Source organism: Polypterus senegalus, chromosome 10, assembly GCF_016835505.1.
Source record: "Polypterus senegalus isolate Bchr_013 chromosome 10, ASM1683550v1, whole genome shotgun sequence".
NCBI classification, from domain to species: domain Eukaryota; kingdom Metazoa; phylum Chordata; class Cladistia; order Polypteriformes; family Polypteridae; genus Polypterus; species Polypterus senegalus.
Window position 1 is genome coordinate 172448014 of NC_053163.1, and position 19839 is coordinate 172467852.

Sequence of the window (19839 nt, forward strand, 5' to 3'; positions counted from 1 at the left end):
CAGCGTTCTCCTTTCCAGCATGACGCCTGTGCGGAGTCTGCGCATCTTCACCTAAGAGCGCGCGCGCGCGCGCTTCGGAACTTTAAACTGCCCGTCCGCTGCGCTGTCCACGAGTTTACTTCCCGCCTTGAGCGCTGGAGTTGCTGTGCTGATTGTGTTAAATGCGACGCGCGCGTGGGGCGGGGCGCGGCGCGCTTGACCTAAGTCGCGTTCGGCGCGAGCCGCGGCGTTTCGCTGTTCACATCACCACCCGCGTGCGCACTTTGGAATAGAACGGGCGACGTGCCGCGCAGCTGACAATTCCGGCCGCGGTTCCTTTAAGAGCGCCCTTCTTGGCTGTCTTTCTTGACTGAAGTTTTTCGTTTTTTCCCTTCCTGGTTAGAGACTTACTCCTCCCCTCAGAGAAAGTCGGAACTGAACTTTTTTTTAAGACAAACTGCGGAGACTTCGCACAGTGCCTCGTACGTTCGTGACAAGAAAGTCGAACCCTCGGAGCTCCCCAAGCTGCTCCGTACCGGCTCTGCTCGGCCATGAAGCTCACCTGAGTCCCGCCGCTCCTCCAGACTCCAGCAAGAAGTTACTCGCCGCCCCGCTTGGATCTGCTCGGCTTTTCCAGATGGCCTTAGTCACCCTGCAGCGCTCCCCGTCCGGGAGCTCGTCGCCCAGTCCCGTCGTGCAGGTCAGTGTGGCGCTCTGTCGGCCTCGTCTGGGAGGTGAGGGGGACCTGGCAGTAGCGGGGTGTCCAGCCAAGTCCCCACCGGTTAGCCGTTTCGTGTGGTGTGTGGTCGCTGGGGGTGGGGAGGTTGAGTGACTTCAGTCTTCTGAAGCGCTTTATCGAGAACCAGTCTCAGCTGTAGTGGCAACCTGGAGACACCTCTGTACTGGGAACCAGTTGGTTTGGTCTGTCTGTGTGAACTGGCCTAGCTGCTAACATCAGCCAGGGCACATGCACTGGAAAGCTGTACACTGAAGTAGGCTGGCTAGGTGTAGGTAATGATGCACGGGGCTGCTGGGAACCAGTCTTAACTGGACTGGCTTTCTGGATCCAGTTTATCATTTTCCCTCAACTGGGCTGCTTATTGGGATCAAAAATGCACTAGAAAACAGCTGTTATTAACTGGCGTGGCTACCTGAAACTACACTGGTTTGATGTGTGCCCACTGGTGGAGGAGCATGTAGTGTTTACCATGAACCAGTCTGGACTGGAATCCTCTCCATGTTGGGATCTACTTGGTTTGAGGTGAATCTGGGATTATTGTGATGTCAGCCAGTCAGTCCCTATACAGGTAGGTAAATCTGCAAGTGGCCACTGTGAACCAGTCGTGACTGGACTGGGCATCCTGGCAGCAATTTATCGCTTTCCACATCTGGAAGCCTGCACTGTAGGGCTTTATTGTGTTTAGTGGGATCCAGAATGCAGTCAAAGACAGCTGTTACAAATTGGACTTGTAAACCTGAAACCAGTCTGGTCTGATGTGCGGCTACTGGTGGAGGAGTAGTTTACTCATTCTCTGGGGTAATGAACCAGTCTGAACATGGAGTCCTGTCCATTCTGGAAACCAGTTTATGTGAGGTGTATGGAAGTGGTATGTGTGAATGGGGGAACACGACCCTCAATTTGATATCAAACAGTCCCCAGTGGTCTGGCAACTGTGAACCTGCTCTGGGAGATTTGGATGTTTACTGAGAAGCTACTTGGACGCACTTCCCTCCACCTTAAACTCGGGGCTGGAGGCTCAGGTCTGCTTATTGGGATCCGGAATACCCCGAGAAAATGGCATATTGTGAGCCAGTGTGAACTGGAGTTCTCTCCATACTGGGAGAAACCGCTGGTTTGAGGTGGATGGAAATAAAATGTGCAAACATATGGGGGTCGATCCTCGTTATGATGTCAACCAGTCTCCAATGAAGTGGCTACTGGAAACCTACCCTGGGTGAAGTGGTTTTTGACTGTTTCTGATCTGTAAGCAAATCTCCAAACGGGCTTAACTAGACTGCTGGCCTGAAACCGGTTTGTTTTATTTTTTTTTCTTGTTCTTAACGGGGAGCTCAACTCTGTTTGCCGACATCCAGAATACACTGGCATTACCAACTGGAATGGCTACCTGCAGTGTGCCAGTCTGGATGGAGTGAGAGGTTTGCTGCTGGGAGAATTGGCTCTTGTATTTGGAAATGGTTGCCCTGGTTCTTTGAACTGGAGTGGCTGCCTGAAACTAGTCTGTACCACAGGAAAACTCCTCTATGTGCCAAGCAACCACTGGAAACCAATGTAGTCTAGTGGGAATACTGGGATGCTCCTTTGTGTACTAAGAGCCTGGTTGTAATTGGGGTCTGGCTTAAAGTGGACAGGTCAGCTGATGCGCATCTGCACTGCCAGAACAGTCCTCTCCGTGCTGCTGTGCTTGTGGTGATTGGCTTTCATCTCTTTACTGGTTAAAGTCTCCTTTTCCATCATTTTGAATGGATACTGGGAGTACTGGTCCTCTTGCTTTTGGAGAATCATCTCTGTCTGACAACCATTATGCTGCTGAAGTTTTTTTTTTTTTTTTATTTCCATCACTAGGAACCAGTCTCAACCAGTGTGCGCTGAGGAGAAATCATTTCCTTTTAACTGGGAACAAGTCCTGCGGTGGGTTGGCACCCTGCCCAGGATTGGTTCCTGCCTTGTGCCCTGTGTTGGCTGGGATTGGCTCCAGCAGACCCCCGTGACCCTGTGTTCGGATTTAGCGGGTTAGAAAATGGATGGATGGATGGGAACAAGTCGGTTTGTAGTTGGGTTGTCATGGCTCTTTAGAGTGGGTGCTTATGGGACGACAACCGTGTATGTATAGGAGTGTGAACTTGGTGGTCAACGAACTGTGGGCTGTGCAACAGTGAAACAATTTATAGTGCACGAGAAGTCCTGTCTCTTTAGTGATGTGGTTTGTGCCAGCGTGAGCAATGGGCAGCAGGGTCTGGGGCGGTGCATCTCTGTCCCAAGAGTACATGTGGCACCGTGGCAGTCAGACTGGGTTTGTGATGATAGCTTGGTCATATTGGACACCATAATCTGCCAGTCATTTTCCCTTCCATTGGCTAAGACCTGAGTGCCCACCATATTTTCTTGTGCTCTGCTGTGGATGCCTTTTGCTGGTCACAGTCGATTAAACTGTTCTGGTTGACTGGTTTTTACTGGTTGTATTTGGGAGTGGAACCGTTTCAGTAAGAGAGCATTACAGTCATGGCTGGGGGGAAAAAAAAAGATCTTTTATGTTCCGTGCCACGCCATCTTTTATTCTTTCTTGTTGCATTGTTGGCATTCACTCATATTTTTAGTTTTTAAAGATCATTTTATATTCTTTTTAACAAGTGAGTGCACATATCAGGCCTTAGAATGACAGTCTTAGACGTTGGGCATGTCGCTAGAGACACCTGGGGGAGGGTGATCTTTTGGATGGCACCACCCACTGGCATCCTTTGAAAAGGTAAGATAAGGGTGGCATTTCTCTTGGCATGCTCCTCATCCCCCACAGTTGCAGACATGCTAAAGAGTTCCTGTATGGATGGTACAACCTCATCTCCTGACGACCAAGCACTCCTGTGGCACCTCAAGACAAGCTAAAGATAATCTATAAGAGTGATGCCACCCATAATCGCCTTGCAGCAGGATTACTGAGGTTTCTGCCATTTCTAAGTCATCCTCGCCTTGTCTTTTAGTGCTGCCCAAACGCTTGTCGTCGCTAGGTTTAATGAGCTGCGGTGGTGCTACCAGACAGACTGTGCACCAACACAGTGGGGAAGGTCTATTGGGTTGTGCTGTCTTAGTGCCCCGAGGCTTATTGGGTGGTGCTGTCTTAGTGCCTTAGTGCCCCGAGGCTTATTGGGTGGTGCTGTCTTAGTGCCCCGAGGCTTATTGGGTGGTGCTGTCTTAGTGCCCCGAGCCTTTTGGGTGATGCTGTCTTAGTGCCCCGAGGCTTATTGGGTGGTGCTGTCTTAGTGCCTTAGTGCCCGAGGCTTATTGGGTGGTGCTGTCTTAGTGCCCGAGGCTTATTGGGTGGTTCTTTCTTAGTGCGCCAAGGCTTATTGGGTGGTGCTGTCTTAGTGCTCCGAAGCCTATTGGGTGGTGCTGTCTTAGTGCTCCGAAGCCTATTGGGTGGTGCTGTCTTAGTGCTCCGAAGCCTATTGGGTGGTGCTGTCTTAGTTCCCTGATCCAATGGACGAGCACAGCCTGTCTTGTAGCACTACCCTTGTTTCAAGGTATAGCCACTAAAGGCCTCCCGGCTGACTCCATCTTGGCTGCTGATAACGAGTGAGGAAAGGTGCTCTGGTGTCACCCCAAGATGAGGTGGGGAAGGGCTCTAGAGTGGCATTAACCACATTGCAGTGTGAACGAACTGCCTGCTGGTACCTTTTTGGTTACCAAGACATGGCCTGTGGTGTGGCACAAAATTGGAATATTTTTGTTTGTTGACCCGCTTTCTGTGGCCCCTGACCAAATAATGAGAGCCTTTGTGGTGTCGGCTTTCTAACCCTAATGTTGGGTCCCATCGGCTCCACAGTGAGCCCAGTCTCTTCTCTTTGAGACCAGAGGCATCTGAGGACAGGGGGGCCGAGTGAGGAGAAGCAAGTGAGAGGTGTGCATGTCTGACATGTTTGGCATACTTCGGTCTACATTTGTTCAGCCTCGCAGATGTGACTTTGTGGTGGGTTTTTTTTGTGGTTTAATGTGGAGACTCCAGAGTGCTGCACCGGTAGAGGGGGAAGTCGAATTCCAAGCAGTGAGGGGTTTGAAAAAGGAGGCAAGGCAAGCTGAGGCCTGAAGCTGCAGTGGCACCTTTTTTTCTTTTTTTTTCTTCTTGCTCGTCGGCCATGTCTCAACTTGTTGTGCCGATAAGGTGTAGCCGCCTTGCGCAAAAGGGAAGTGCTGCTGCTCAGTGCTGTTCTTCAGAGCATGGGGTGGCATGGCAGACAGGAATGAGATCAGCTAGACGTGTCAACTTATGCCATCCCTGTAGCTCTGTCCCTCCGTCTGTGGCACCAAGTCTGCCAGCTGCATTGCTTGCTTCACCAGGCAAGTTCTGCAGTGAGGAGTTGCAGGTCCAGGGCCTGTGGAACCAAGCGGTGGATGAGACAAAAAGATTTCTCTCACGACCAGACAAACCGGCTCAAACGGAATAGGAAGGAGCAGAAAATCTCCTGTGATGGAAAGGAAGCCAAGCCTTCCGAAGTCTGAGAAGGAGGAAGAAGAAGAAGGAAACCCAGAGATGGGTGATTGAGGAAGACGGCGACAGGCACATGGCTGCCACGTCTGGTGTTGCTCTTCGGTTAAGAACATGCATGCTATCAAGCTAGTTTGTTTAGCTAGTAACTACAACATCCCGGTATGTCTTCCACAAGGTTGACTGTATCCATTCATCAGTTACCTGGAAGTGCTTTTTCTAGTAGTGGGTCAGTGGTAGGAATCGGGTATGAGACAGGAACATGTCCTGAACCCTGGCATATCACACATCACTCTATGCACTCAAATGTCAGGCTGCTTGTCTTTTGCATGTGGGAGAACACAAACTCTACACAGGGCAAAGTAGAGGAAGAAATTGAATCATGAGGCGGTAACTGTAAACACCGTGCCTTCCTTTTGCGTAAATTTAATCTGTCTTTTTTTCCAAACCAGTTTATGTTCTGAGGTAGTCTCTGGGAACCAACCCTGGAGAGACCTCGCCATTGGGAACGTGCTCTGGCACCAGGTCAGTTTAGTGGAGTCACTTTTAACATAACAACACGATTGGGCTGTGGGAGGACGGAAACCGTGCACATAAGGAGAACATGCAAACTCCACACAGATCATTCAGATCGTGATGTTGTCCTGTAACCTTTGTGCCACTAGGATATCCAGTAGTTTCTAAATCCAGTGAGCAGGGTCATGGAGTTGCTGCAGCCTTTCCCTATCCCTAAACTTGAATGGCTTTGGATTATAGGAGCAGACTTTATCATGACTACACATACATAGGGGAGAACATGCAAACTCCATGCAGGAACTTGAAAAACAGGAGACCGTACAAAGATTATTGGGAAATATGCAGAAAGGGTCAAATTCTAGACGTCCACTTCTACTTTTTAGTTGCAAGCTGCAAAATGGATTATAATTATTGATCTTTTGTGATAGTCTGGCTCCCTGTCATGGGCATTTTTATGCCTTGTGCTCTGTCCCACCACCCTGATGCTGGCCTGGATTGGGTGGGATAGATTATGACATGGCATATTGTTGATCTTTATTCTGATAGCCACCTGTTCATTGGTAACCGGAGTTATAGGGGTCTCTGCCCATCCTGGTAGCACAGGGTATAAGATCCAACACTGTACAGTGCACCAGTCCCTTAGAAAAACATTATAGTCACCAATTGTGACTATCATGTAAAAAAATATGTGCACCTTCTCAAAATCCTCTGTTTGTGCATATTTAACACAACGAATTGCCTCAGACCTTTAAACAAAGTGCAATATTAAGAGAAAGGGGATTGCACTGAACCTCAGTGTTGCTAAGGCTAGCTATCAGTGGGTGCTTACTCTGCGGTCTGTGCGTGGATCCCAATACCCCGGTGCAGTGCCGGGTGCACCGTGCTGAGAGAATTGGGCCTGTTCTTGTGAATGAGATCTAAAACCAAGGTCCTGACTCTCTGTGGTCATAAAAGATCCCCGGGCCTCTTCTGAAAAGAGTAAGGTATACTTCGATGTCCGGGCTAAATTACCCACCTCGGCCTGGTCGTTCTGGCCTGCTAGTCATCCCCCTGTCTCTTAATTGCCTAACTAGCTCTCTCACACGTTCACCACCTCATAGCTAATGTGTGCTAAGAATGTCTGTGGTTGCATCATCCAGGCGGGTGCTACACATTGGTGGGGGTGGAAATGGTTCCTCATTGTCTATAAAGTCTGTAAAGTGTCTGTCTGTCTATCTATCTAACACACAATGCAGTTTTTAAATCATTACTTTCTTAATTCAAGAAACAAAATTGGGCGACAATGCTGTCAACCCATGTTGAAAAAGCAATTGCCTCAGCGGTTTCAATACTTGGTTACCACACCTCTTATCGACAATAATCGCTACTAAGTGCTTGATATAATTTGATATCAGTCTTTTTCATCATCCATTCTTCTTTTGAAGAACTGCTTTAATTCAGACATGTTGGCAAGCGTCAACTGCTGATTTCAGGTCCTTTCACAGTGTGTCCCTCTTTGACCAGGCCATTCCAAATCTTGATTTTTGTTTCTTCAGAGTCAGTTTTTTTTTTTGTTTTGGATTGTTGTCCTGCTGCCTATCCCAGTTACGTTTTCACCTTCAGGTCACAGACAGATGACTGAGCATTCTCCTTAAGTATGTAGCGGTGCTGCTAGAAGTTAAAACTGCAACTCCCAGCAGTCCCTGCAGTGGCTCTGATTGGTCTTCTGTCGAGGGTGCAGGGGTTGTTGGGGTCAAAGGAGGTCAGCGCGGCTTTTAAAAAGGTGCTGGTGACCAAAAAGGAGAGGGGAGGTGGTGTTTGTAATCTGTGTTCCAAGTTCCTCTCTGTCTGCCTTCTGTTGGGTTTTGTGGTTGGGGTCTGGATTGTCTGCTGTCTGCGCACGAGGACTGTAAGTGGATTCATGACCATCCTGCAAGTAAAGGAGCGCTCATGAACCCGTCCACCCGTCTTCACCCATTCAGGAACTACCAGTAGGACTGTCTTTACATTCCCATTCAACGTGCAGATCTCTGGACTATCTATCTTCATCATTACTGTACATTTCATCCGTTACCATTTTTCATGGACTTTGCTGTGTGTGTGTTTTGTTTGTGCTTTGTGTATTTATTGTATAGTCGCCGTGAGGGGAAAAGGGGTGGTATTGTTGTTTTCATTACATTCTTTAATTGCTGTTTGATTACCGGTTTGCTTTGTTTTTGTCTCTGTTTGTGAGTGTGTGTGGGTCGGGCCAAGGCTGGGTGCGTCCCTGGGATCTACACCATAAAAATAAACAAATCGCCGTCTTGATGGTGTGAATCTTCGTAGTACCGGTACAAGTATATTCTAGAAAAACGTAGAATTCATGGTTCCTTTAGGTAATGGCCAGTCTTTCAGGTTCTGAGGCTGCAAAGCTTCTTCACACCATCCCAGTTCTTGCTGTTGAGCGCCAGACATGGTGGAACCTGCCTCATGCAAAGAGTTCTACTTCTCACTTGTTTGACCATTTAAATTATTCCAAGAAGCTTCTAGGGGATTCTTTGCAGGTGCGAGACAAGCACTGATGTTACTGTTGGGTAGCAGGGGTTTCTGCTTTGGTACTCTCCCATGTATCCCATTTTTTTTTTACTTGTGGAGTTGTGAGCATTGATTTTTAGCTGAGGTTAGAGAGGCCTGCAGTTCTCTGGATGTTCTTCTGGCATCTTGAATGAGTCATTGCTGTGTCCCTAGGGTAATTTTTGCAGACTTTCCTGTTCCAAATGTTTTTTTTGATTTGAAGATATTAGCATTTACTGTGATGCAGTGGAGCTGTAGAGCCAAACAAAGTTTGAACAGCACTTTTTTCTCTCTTGGTGTTTCTTTTGATTGAGCCTTGTATTCTTCTCATGGCTATTTCAGTCAGCCGAGTGAGATTATCGGTTAACTTTGGTCAGCTATTTGAGAGAGTAACGTTAGGGGCAATTACCTTTTAACCCAAGTAGTAGTGGTGTTGGACACCTTTTATTATATGTTAAGTAGCAATGTGGAATATGGTGTTATGTTTCATCTGTCTCCTTTTACCTAATATGCTGTCTGTTTGTCCAGGATTTTAAATCACCTGTAGCTCGCAAACCTCCATCCATCCATTTTCCAACTCGCGGCATCTGAACACAGGGTCACGGGGGTCTGCTGGAGCCAATCCCAGCCAACACAGGGCACAAGGCAGGAACCAATCCTGGGCAGGGTGCCAACCCACCGCAGGACACACACAAACACACCCACACACAAAGCACACACTAGGGCCAATTTAGAATCGCCAATCCACCTAACCTGCATGTCTTTGGACTGTGGGAGGAAACCCACACAGACACGGGGAGAACATGCAAACTCCACACAGGGAGGACCCGGGAAGCGAACCCAGGCCTCCTAACTGCGAGGCAGCAGCGCTACCCACTGTGCCACCGTGTCGCCCATGCTCGCAAACCTATTGACCTGAAATTTAGCACACATATACCACATGACATCTACTATTCATTTTCGGGGTGATTGACCTCTAAGGCTATTCCTCTTTTTATTTTATTGTAGAATCAACTCTCGGCCGCGGCCAGCAGGGCGGCGTTCTCACTCCGTACCACCTTCGCCGTCACTTCACCCTACCTCCTCACATCTTAAGTCTTCAAACTGCCTCAAGAATGATTTAAGTGCCAGCTTAAGTGAAAAATGAAGCAAAACGTACTAAGTAATTGCAACACAAACACTGACTTAATCAGTTTTAACGCAAAAAGATTCCGACGGAAGAAGAGAAGAAGCGGACCGCTCGGGTGGAGAAAAGAAGAGCTGCTCAGGAAGCGGCAAGTGCATCAACCTCTGAGCAAATGAATGCTAAACGTACAGAGAAACAGGATGAAGACTAGCAATGCTCAAGTCAAGTGGATTCACTGCACGTTCTAGATAACCAGTAACGGCGCACTGCACGATAATTGTAATGTGAATAGTTGACAACTTATCATTTGAATAAGCTTATATTGGCCTGTTGTTGGTCTCTGGTTTTTTATGACCTTTTTTTTTTTTTTTTCCTTTGTGCCAGTGTTTACTATGAAAGACACTAAATATGATAGTTTGAATGATAACAGTAGTCCTTTCAACCGTTCCTTCTCTAAACCTGCTTATCCCAACAAAAGTTGGGCACAAACAGGAGCAACCTGTGGACAGAGCGCCTGCCCATCACAGGGTAAACACACACACACACACACACATCAAGGACCAATGTAGTAACGCTAAGCTACCTAACATGTATGTGTTTGGGCTTATGGAAGGCAGCTCACACTGACATGGGGAGAACATGCAAGTCCCAAGCAGGAAACCCCCAGCTCTTGAGCCCTGGTCTCCCTTTTGTGAGGTAGCAGCTCTGCCACTGTGCCACCATGCTGCCCTAACAGATATCTGTTCATTCAATCTCCTGGAACTCTTGTAAAGCCCAAGAGCCCGAGTCTGTTCTGACAGTGGCAATGCCACCCCAAATTGGATTCCATATTGTAATATAGTGCCTTCAGAAAGCATCTCGAACCCCTTCTCTTTTTGCACATCATGTCATTGGGTGCTTGTGCTAAAATCATTTAAATTCACATTTTCCCTCATCAAGGAACTCTCAAGACCTCAGAATGACAAAAAAAAAACGAAAACTGAAGTGTAAGCCTTTTTGCAGAGTTACTAAAAATGCCGCTGAACTATTCCATTGACAAAAGTGTTCAGACACCGTACTCCACTGAAGCCCCTTTGGCAGCAATTCCAGCCTGAAGTTGCCTTGGGTCTGATGGCACAAGCTTTACAAATCTGGAGTCGGTGGGTTTTTCTGCCATTATTTTCTGCACATCCTTGTCAGGTTGGACACCTATCTTCGGGTCTGTGTAGAGATGTTCGATTTGGGTTCAAGTCTGGCCGGGGCATTTAAGAACGTTCTCAGAGATGTCCCTAAGTCACTCCGCTCCCTTGTTGTCTTTGCTTTGTGTTTAGGTTCATTGTCATGTTTTAAGGTGAAGCTTTAGCCCAGTCTGAGGTTCTGGGCACTCTGGGTCAAGTTTTCATTTAAGGATATCTGTGAACGTTGCTCCGTTCAGCTTTCCCTCAACCCAGTCCCTGCTGCTGAAAAAGAAGCTTGCACAGCATGATGCTACCACCACCATGGTTCACTGTTGAAATGGCATTATGCAGGTGGTGAGTCGTGCCTGGTTTACTTCAGACCGGACATGACTGATGTTAAAACCGTTCACTCTTGGTTTCATTCCAACCTGAGAATCTTGTTGGTTGCAGTCTCAGAATCCTTTAGGTGTCTTTTTGCAAACTGCAAGCGGACTTTCATGTGTCTTTACTGAGGAGAGCCTTCTGCTTGGCCACTCTGTCATGAAGTCTAGATCGGTGAAGTATTACAATGGTGGGTGTCCTTCTGGAAGTTTCTGCTATCTCCACACAGGTTCTCTGGATCTCTGCCATTTTATTCTTGGTCACATCTCTTAACACTAGAATTACCAGAGCCTACGAAAAAACTCGTAATTCCGTCCCACCTTAAACTGCTTCTTAAATCCCTTCACACCTCTCCGCCAGCGCCCTTTGTCTTCTAAATGTGCTGATAAAGAGAAGCTTGGAGCAGCCGGCTATTCCATCCCCCCACCAATTTAGAATGTGCACGAACTTCTCTCAGCTCATGCCTTGATTGAGTATCTGGGAGTGAAGTGGAGTTTTAGAGTGGAAATAATAGATTGTTGTTTGGAACACATGCATTTCATGTCTGTTCCGTTTCTACAGTAATCTGTGTCAACACATTGTTAAAACAGAAACGTTTTTTATATTCTAGTAGTAGATGACAAAATGTAGGCATAAACTATATAATATATGAAGCCTGAAGTCCAAATAGCAAAGAAACATTTTCACAAGAATAACACAATTGCGCTTTTATTCAAAAACTGCAGAAACTAAAAGCCGCCTTAACATGCGACATTGACATCAGTTTATTGAAACTGCTTCCGTGGATCAATAGACTCAGCCCCCGCTTGGGAATCGAGAGGTCACGAGTTCGATCCTGTGCCTCTCCGTTTTGAGAAGTAAACTGCTCTTAGTCTTACTGTTTTAGAATAAAAGTATACATTTGATTTCAGTCTGTAACAGCCGTGCAATTTATGATCCTCGTAAAGGTTAGCTTTTTTTTTTAATTCACTTTTCATTCTCTCAGTCGCGTTCAGAATCAATCCATACAACCCCATCTGACGCGGCTGTTTTCACTAAAGACGCGCTATAGCTCTGCAGTGTACCACAATGCATACTAACGCCAAACCCCGACCCCAGGACATGCAGAGGAAAGAATGGTAAAGACCAGTAACTTCGGCTATATGCAATCATCAGACACTCCCCATCTGCCCGTGTCGTTCAAACACAGGAACATATATTGGTGTAAAAGTATAACAAAAGTGCACTTTTATTCAAGTGCACTTTTTCCATCGCCTTTTCCTGTAAGAAGCAATGTACACACTTCTCTCTATGCTGTGGTTTCTATTACACACCTGAAAGAAAGAGACAATACATGTGAAAATATAATCGCACTAATGCAATATTATTTGAAAACGAACAGCGTCAGATCGGGTATGAATGCAGGAACTGGAAATTCTCTGATGAGGGACCTTCAGCCAGGGAAGAAAGTACAGTGTCAGGTGCTCATTCAGTGTAATAGAAACCATAGCACAGAGAGGTGTGTACACGGCAACAAGTACACGTGTCGTAAATGTAAGAAGGACGGTCCTTGGGTGTGTGGGAACTGTTAATATTTGAATGTGATGATTTTATATGGCACGGAATGAAAATCTGCACTTTTTAGCATTGCACCATGCAAGATGTCGTATCAATCGCCGACTGTAACTTGCTTTCTTTTTTCTTCGGTTATACAGGTAGTTTTGAATAAAAGTGCACTTGTTTTGTTTGCGAAATGAAGTGTCTGCGTGCACGTTTCGTGGCATTACACGTGTATTTTTTGAGCATGCCCGTTTGAGCGGTATAAAAAGTATTGAAAAGTATAACAAAACAACGGGCAGATGGGAGTGTCTGATGATTGCATATAGCGCCGAACTTACTGCTCTTTACTATTCTCTCCTCTGCATACCCCGGAGTACAAAAGAAACAGAATACAGACGCGCTATAGCTCTGCGTTGTACCACGATGCATACTAACGCCCCCCCACCCGGTTCTGACACACAGACGCTGGCGAAGCTGCCTTCTTCGTATCTCACCGTCACTTGATTTTCTTTTTGTTAAGTTTTATTGAGTGTTCCTGCCAGTCCCGCATGTTGCTGTATGCTGGATATTTTCACATGTATTGTCTCTTTCTTTCAGGTGTGTAATAGAAACCACAGCATAGAGAGACATTGCTTCTTACAGGAAAAGGCGATGGAAAAAGTGCACTTGAATAAAAGTGCACTTTTGTTATACTTTTACACTAATATATGTTCCTGTGTTTGAACGACACGGGCAGATGGGGAGTGTCTGATGATTGCATATAGCGCCGAAGTTACTGGTCTTTACCATTCTTTCCTCTGCATGTCCAGGGGGGGTTTGATGTTAGTATGCATTGTGGTACACTGCAGAGCTATAGCGCGTCTTTAGTGAAAACAGCCGCGTCAGATGGGTTTGTATGGATTGATTCTGAACGCGACTGAGAGAATGAAAAGTGAATTAAAAAAAAAAGTTAACCTTTACGAGGATCATAAATTGCACCGGCTGTTACAGACTGAAATCAAATGTATACTTTTATTCTAAAACAGTAAGACTAAGAGCAGTTTACTTCTCAAAACGGAGAGACACAGGATCGAACTCGTGACCTCCCGCTTCCCAAGCGGGGCTGAGTCTATTGATCCACGGAAGCAGTTTCAATAAACTGATGTCAATGTCGCATGTTAAGGCGGCTTTTAGTTTCTGCAGTTTTTGAATAAAAGCGCAATTGTGTTATTCTTGTGAAAATGTTTCTTTGCTATTTGGACTTCAGGCTTCATACATTATATAGTTTATGCCTACATTTTGTCATCTACTACTAGAATATAAAAAACGTTTCTGTTTTAACAATGTGTTGACACAGATTACTGTAGAAACGGAACAGACATGAAATGCGTGTGTTCCAAACAACAATCTATTATTTCCACTCTAAAACTCCACTTCACTCCCAGATACTCAATCAAGGCATGAGCTGAGAGAAGTTCGTGCACGTTCTAAATTGGTGGGGGGATGGAATAGCCGGCTTCTCTTTATCAGCACATTTAGAAGACAAAGGGCGCTGGCGGAGAGGTGTGAAGGGATTTAAGAAGCAGTTTAAGGTGGGACGGAATTACGAGTTTTTTCGTAGGCTCTGGTAATTCTAGTGTTAACAAGGTCCCGCTCCCTTGATTGCTAAGTTTGGCCAGCTCTAGGAGAAGTCAAGGTTGTTGCACACTTCATCCATTTAAGAATTTAGAAAAGGCCACTGTGCTGTTTTCCACCTTTAGAGTGGTTTGTAGCCTTGCCCAGATCTGTGCCTCAACATGACCCCGTCTCTAAGCTCTACACATATTTCCTTCAACCTCGTGGCACGGCGTTCTCTTAGCTGTTGGGCCTTCCATAGACCGGGATGGGCTTTCCCTAATTTTGTGAAGCCAGTTGAATTGACCACAGGTGGAATCCAAACAAGGTATAGAAAGACTGATAATTGATTGTCTCAGGTGCACCCTGTTTTACGGATTATCATTGAGATCAACTGGCATAGCAAAGGGTCTGAATACTTGTATGGATGTGATGGTTCACTTTTTTTAGTTTTAATACATTTTTCAAAAATGTCTAAATTCCTGTTTTCCCTTTTCTGAAGGCACTTGATATCCCTAACTTTGACATGTGCAGATCTTTGAAGGTGCCTGATATTCGCTTAATATGGGAGTGATCATAATATTTTGGCTCATCTATCTATGTGTGTGTGTGTGTGTGTGGGGTGTACCATGTCATGCAAAAAGTATTGAACCCCTTTTAAAGTCATCCTAATTTTCTGCTTGACAAAAGATTTGTCCACATATTTATCCATTCAACATTTTGAATATAAACTCTTGCGCTGTAACAGTACATTTCCAAAGTCCAAATAAACCATTTTCTGTAAATATTTAACTGAAGAAGGAAAAACTCCAAAATTAGTGTTTGCATAAGTATTTAAAACTCTGTGCTTTAGAAGCACCAGGTTAAACACAAATGAATCACAAACAACACAGAGGTGACGGTCATAATTAAACATAATTGGGTCCTACTTGAGAGTCCTTTCTGTCTCTCTGGATATAAAAAGCCCCCTTTGTGAGGGCCTTGGTCTTTGTTGGATAATCTCTGCAAAAATGAAGACAAAAGGAGCATTCTGCTGATGTGAGAAAAAAAGTCATCAGGAGATGGCTGCAAAAAAAATATCGAAGAGATGGAATGTCCCATTAAGCAATGTTGGATCCATCATCAGAAAGTGGAAGGTTCATTACATCACCAACAATCTCGCTGAAAACTAAACATCAGAGCAAGACGTCAGCTGGTGGGCTAGGCGACTAAAAATGCAATCGTCACTCTCAGAATTCTGTAAAGCTCTTGGGGTGAAGTTGCAGGGGGTCCACAATTTCAAGCGCTCTCCACAAAGCAGGTGTTTGCGGGAGGGTAGCAAGGAAGAAGCCGTTCCTTAAGAAGGGCCGCATAAAAGCATGTATGGCATTTGCTACAAAGCATGAAAAAGGCCCAGTTAAGGTGTGGGAGAAGGTTTTATCGTCAGATGAGACCAAAATAGAACTTTGTTGCCAAACTTCAAAGATGCATTTGTGTCTTAAAACCAACACACTCCCCAGACCTTAAACACCAGAAATATTGTAGTAGCAGCATCATGCCATGGGGATGCTTTTCATGTGCTGGGACTGGGAGTCTTGTAGAGTCTTGTCAGATGGATGGGCTTACATACCACAAAATATTGCAGAAGAACTTGTTCCAGACTGCGAAGAGCCCACAGCTCGGGAAAAGATTAATCTTTCAACATGACACTGACCCTAAGCGTAAGGCCAAAGCGACACTGGAATGGCTCTAAAACAGAAAGGTGAATGTTTTGGAATGGCCAAGTCAAAGCCCTGGTCTTAATGAGAATCTGTGACATGATTTGAAAACTGCTGTCCAGAGGAGCCATCCCACCAACCAAGAGGATGTCTGTAAAGAATGGGGACGAATCAGTCGTGAATGATGTGCAAAACTGGGACAAACTTGCACACCCAAAAGACTGTTATTGCAGCAAAAAGGTTCCTGGCACAGTATGAATGTGTAGCACTTTAACACTTATGCACACACTGACGTTTCAGCTGCTCTTCTTCAGTTAAATATCCACAGAAAATGGTTTATTTTGACATTGGAAGTGTTTTGTTACAGCATAAGAGTTCACATTCAAAACACTGAATGGATCAACACCTGCACAAATTTCTTTCTCGTGCAGAAAATGAGGATGACCTTCAAGGGGACTGAATACCTTTGCATGCCACTGTATATAATCCCCTATATAAACAAGTTGCATGTTTTTTTTTTTTTAATTTAAATTCTTTGTAAAGTGCCTTGGTATAATGCGCACAGTGAGTGGTGCTCTATAGAGTAAAGCTACATCCATGAACTAAATTCCTTTTTTGTAGGGACAGGTGGAAGGACCCAGAAGGACTCCATGAACATGTTGAGGTGCCAGTCAGGTTGCCCCTTTTTATCCTATCAGAGAAAACAAGTGCTCAATGGAAAAGAAAAACCGCAGTAGCAATGGAACTAATGTTGGCCTTCTTGACTCTCAGAATCAGTAGCTTGGTAGAGAGGGTCTTGAGTGAGATCACTGTCCTCTATGAATTTTAGGTCCAGATTGAGACTTCTCTGTCTCTGGGGCATTTAGACTCTTATGTAGCTCTGACCAGAGGAGGTGGACTCGGATGCCTTCAGTGGGTGTTTTCTTGGCACTGCAGGTGAGAAAAGAGATAACATTTAGCGACGGCACCCTCTCCTCGCTGGGGTGATGTTGCTTACCTGTGAAGAGCCCAGAAGGTGATCCACTGATGTGCATGCTTGATTTTATTTTAAAGCTGATTGGGACACGGTGATTTCCATGAGGACGATAGGGCATGCCAAAGTCCACTGGGTATAAGAACCTTGGAGTTGTCATCATAAAGTTCCCTGATCCCCAACATCCTGGGTCTGCCGTTTTGAATTTTGCAGGATTTGGATTGTTTTTTGGATTAGGATGGTGTAGAGTGTGTCCCTTCACGGACTTGCTGCTACTTACTGATTAGATGAAGATACTTCAAGCTACATATCCACAAGCTCTTAATTGTAATTTTCTGTCATTTTAGGATGAAGAACCTCCGAAAAGAGGAAGACTGCAAAAAAGGCAAGTGACACTTCACTTTTTTTTTTAAAGTCTTTCCTTTTTTCTTATCGGTTACCGCAGCTTGTTTCCAACCCCTTGCGTTCAGTGGAGCAGGACTATTATTAAGTTTTTGGAGGAAATGAATGTCTAATTCTAAACTGATGGTGGGGAGAGGAATTAGAAATGCTGACCAAGACTAGTGGAGGTGTAAGTGGGAATTTGGGAAGAGTCTGTTGGAGGGTTTGGCAGGTGATGCTTATCATGTTTGCACCTCACTTCTTCCTTACTTTGTGGTTTTTCACTCAGGGAAAGTTTTGTCCTAGTGAAAGGGGCAGCTCTCCTCCTGCAGGACAACGAGGATGTGGACCACCGCGATGTCTCTCCCACTTTGCTCTCCCTTAAGAGATCAAAGAGCTCGGGTGCCCAGCAGCGCCACCTGCAGTCAATGCTGGAGCTCTTGCGGCCAGAAGATCAAATCCGACTGGTGAGTGGCTGGGAAGGATCAGGGAATTGATGGAGAGACTCGTGTGGTGAACTCTCATAACCCGCCACCTTGTGTCATTGCAGGCTGTGCGTCTGGAGTCGGTGCAGCAGGATCGAATTCGGTATCTAGTCATCGTGTCCACAAGCGCAAATGAGGATGAGAACATCTTGCTCGGCATGGACTTTCCAGACAAAGAGAAGTAATCTTTGTGTTTGTAGTAGTGATGGACATTACAGTTCACTTTACTGATTTGATTTTATTTCAAACTAGCTGTTTAAGAGAATGGATTTGTTTGATTTACTTCTAGGACTTGGAGCCAGGAAGTAATCTTTTTGGTATACCGTATATACTCGCGTATAAGTCGGGTCTTGAAACATGAAAAATTGATCATAAAATCAGATCCGGACTTATACGCCCGTTCAAAAATGTGACACATTTTTTGTTTTCCCTCCAATCTCTTAAGTTTCTCAGACACATTGAATTTTGTTGCATCAGCACAGTTACCAATTTCTTTTGCTACTTCAACAACGTTTAATTTAAAACCAGCTTCATATTTTCTTCTGATCGAACGCTCCATCGTAAATAAGGGATGCTCTTAGGATAAAGGTGTATGAGGGCGTGAGATACAAAAAACACAAATCAGCGCAAACGTCTCTTCGGAATAGTTCGGGTATCACTGTGTGGTCACATAGGCATGAGAGAGAGAGAGAGAGGTTAGGAGCAATTTGCTACACACTCATAGGAAAAAAAGGCTGTGTGCTCTGTGGTTACTGTCTCAGGTGGGAGTTAGCATATCATAATCTCTTGGACCAATAGCGTGAGTTTTCCGCATTCGACTTATACTACCGACATTATAAAATACCAGAAATTCTACAGTAAAATAAAGTCCCAACTTTTCTGCGGGAGAACTTATCAACAAGTATATACAGTAATTAAATAATTCCTATAGCTGCTGTGGTGTGGTCAAGTATGACAACACTGAGGGGAAAAATGCATAATTAAAATAAGACCACGAGGCGACTTTCCTATTCCACGTAAGCTGGCAAAGCAATGTGTGATGCTGGCACGTTTATAAGTCTGGATTTTTGCAGTTGCCGATTGATTTTTCTGAGTCTGCCTGAATTTCAGCCTCACTGGCTATTGTTTCATGTAATTGCAATGCCCATTGCCTTTTATGACTGGGCTGTCGTACGATCAGAAGAATTTCTGTCATGTCAGAAATTTCAGCCAGCTGTCTTCTAGTGTCGACCAATTCATTGTGCAGCGACCATATTGAATGTGCACGTGGCAACAAAAATAACAGACGTGGCACAGAGAGAACACATTCTGTGGAACGGAGAGCATGGACACAAGGTTAACAGAGCCTATATTAATTATAATAGCTGGGCACTGGCATTGCTGTTGTCATGTTGACTTTCATCTTTTTGATATCAAAAAAATAACTATCATATGACAACAGCTAAATGACACATGACACGAGTATCTTATGAAACATTTACTGGAAAAACCTGAAATAAACACACACAGTGGTAAATTGCATAGATTACGTACCTCCAGTTCTCTCTGTAAAAACAGACCATGCCAATTTTACTGCACAGTGTCCCCGTCCACTGCACTGGGATATTGGGATACACACACTGACCATAGGGTAGGCAACCTTGGATGACATCAGCAACACTTCTTCGAGGTGCAACCCTAAGTTTTGCTAGCTGGTCTCCGATCCAAGTACTGGCTAGACCCAAGGACGCTTAATTTCAGATGGACAACCTGGTATGGCAGTTTGGTAGAAAGCTTCACCTCAGGTTGATTGAATAATCCTTTACCTGATAGTCTACAGAATATTTCTTTAATCATTTAAAATTGTAGAATGCTAATATGGGCTGCATAGTAAGACGGTGATTACTGGGCCTCCTCACTATTTTTGAAAGCTGGCATCATACGGAGTGTCGATCTGACGTGCAGATTAGGATGTTGGTAGACTCTGTTCCTGTGACCATGAATGTGAACTTGTCTGAATAAGGGGATTTTTCTTTCTTTTTTTTCCCTTGTATTTTGCGTTTCCTTCTACAGATGTTTGCATAAAGTTAACTTTTAATATTAAATCTGTTTTCTGACACTGTAAACATATGAACTAGTCCAAGTTTCCTATTGGCCTTGTAACTCTACACACCTTTTCAAGGAGTTTTTCAGTTACAGCCTCCATTTACAAGATCTTAGCAAGTCGTGAACAGTGGCGACCACCGTTTCTTTTTATTTGAGAATCCTCAGTGATTCTATCA

At 45.0% G+C, this 19839-nt stretch overlaps 1 protein-coding gene across 1 annotated transcript in view; it reads left to right on the forward strand.

The window, feature by feature from the left end:
- Positions 1–221: 221 nt before the first annotated feature.
- Positions 222–19839, forward strand: part of si:ch211-203d1.3 (protein phosphatase Slingshot homolog 1) — a 38674-nt gene continuing 19056 nt past the window's right edge. The window contains exons 1-4 of the mRNA XM_039767532.1: positions 222–679; positions 17060–17097; positions 17383–17560; positions 17644–17759. Of these exons, the coding sequence (XP_039623466.1) occupies positions 617–679; positions 17060–17097; positions 17383–17560; positions 17644–17759 (395 nt within the window). The 5' untranslated portion in view covers positions 222–616. The remainder of the gene's footprint in view (positions 680–17059; positions 17098–17382; positions 17561–17643; positions 17760–19839) is intronic.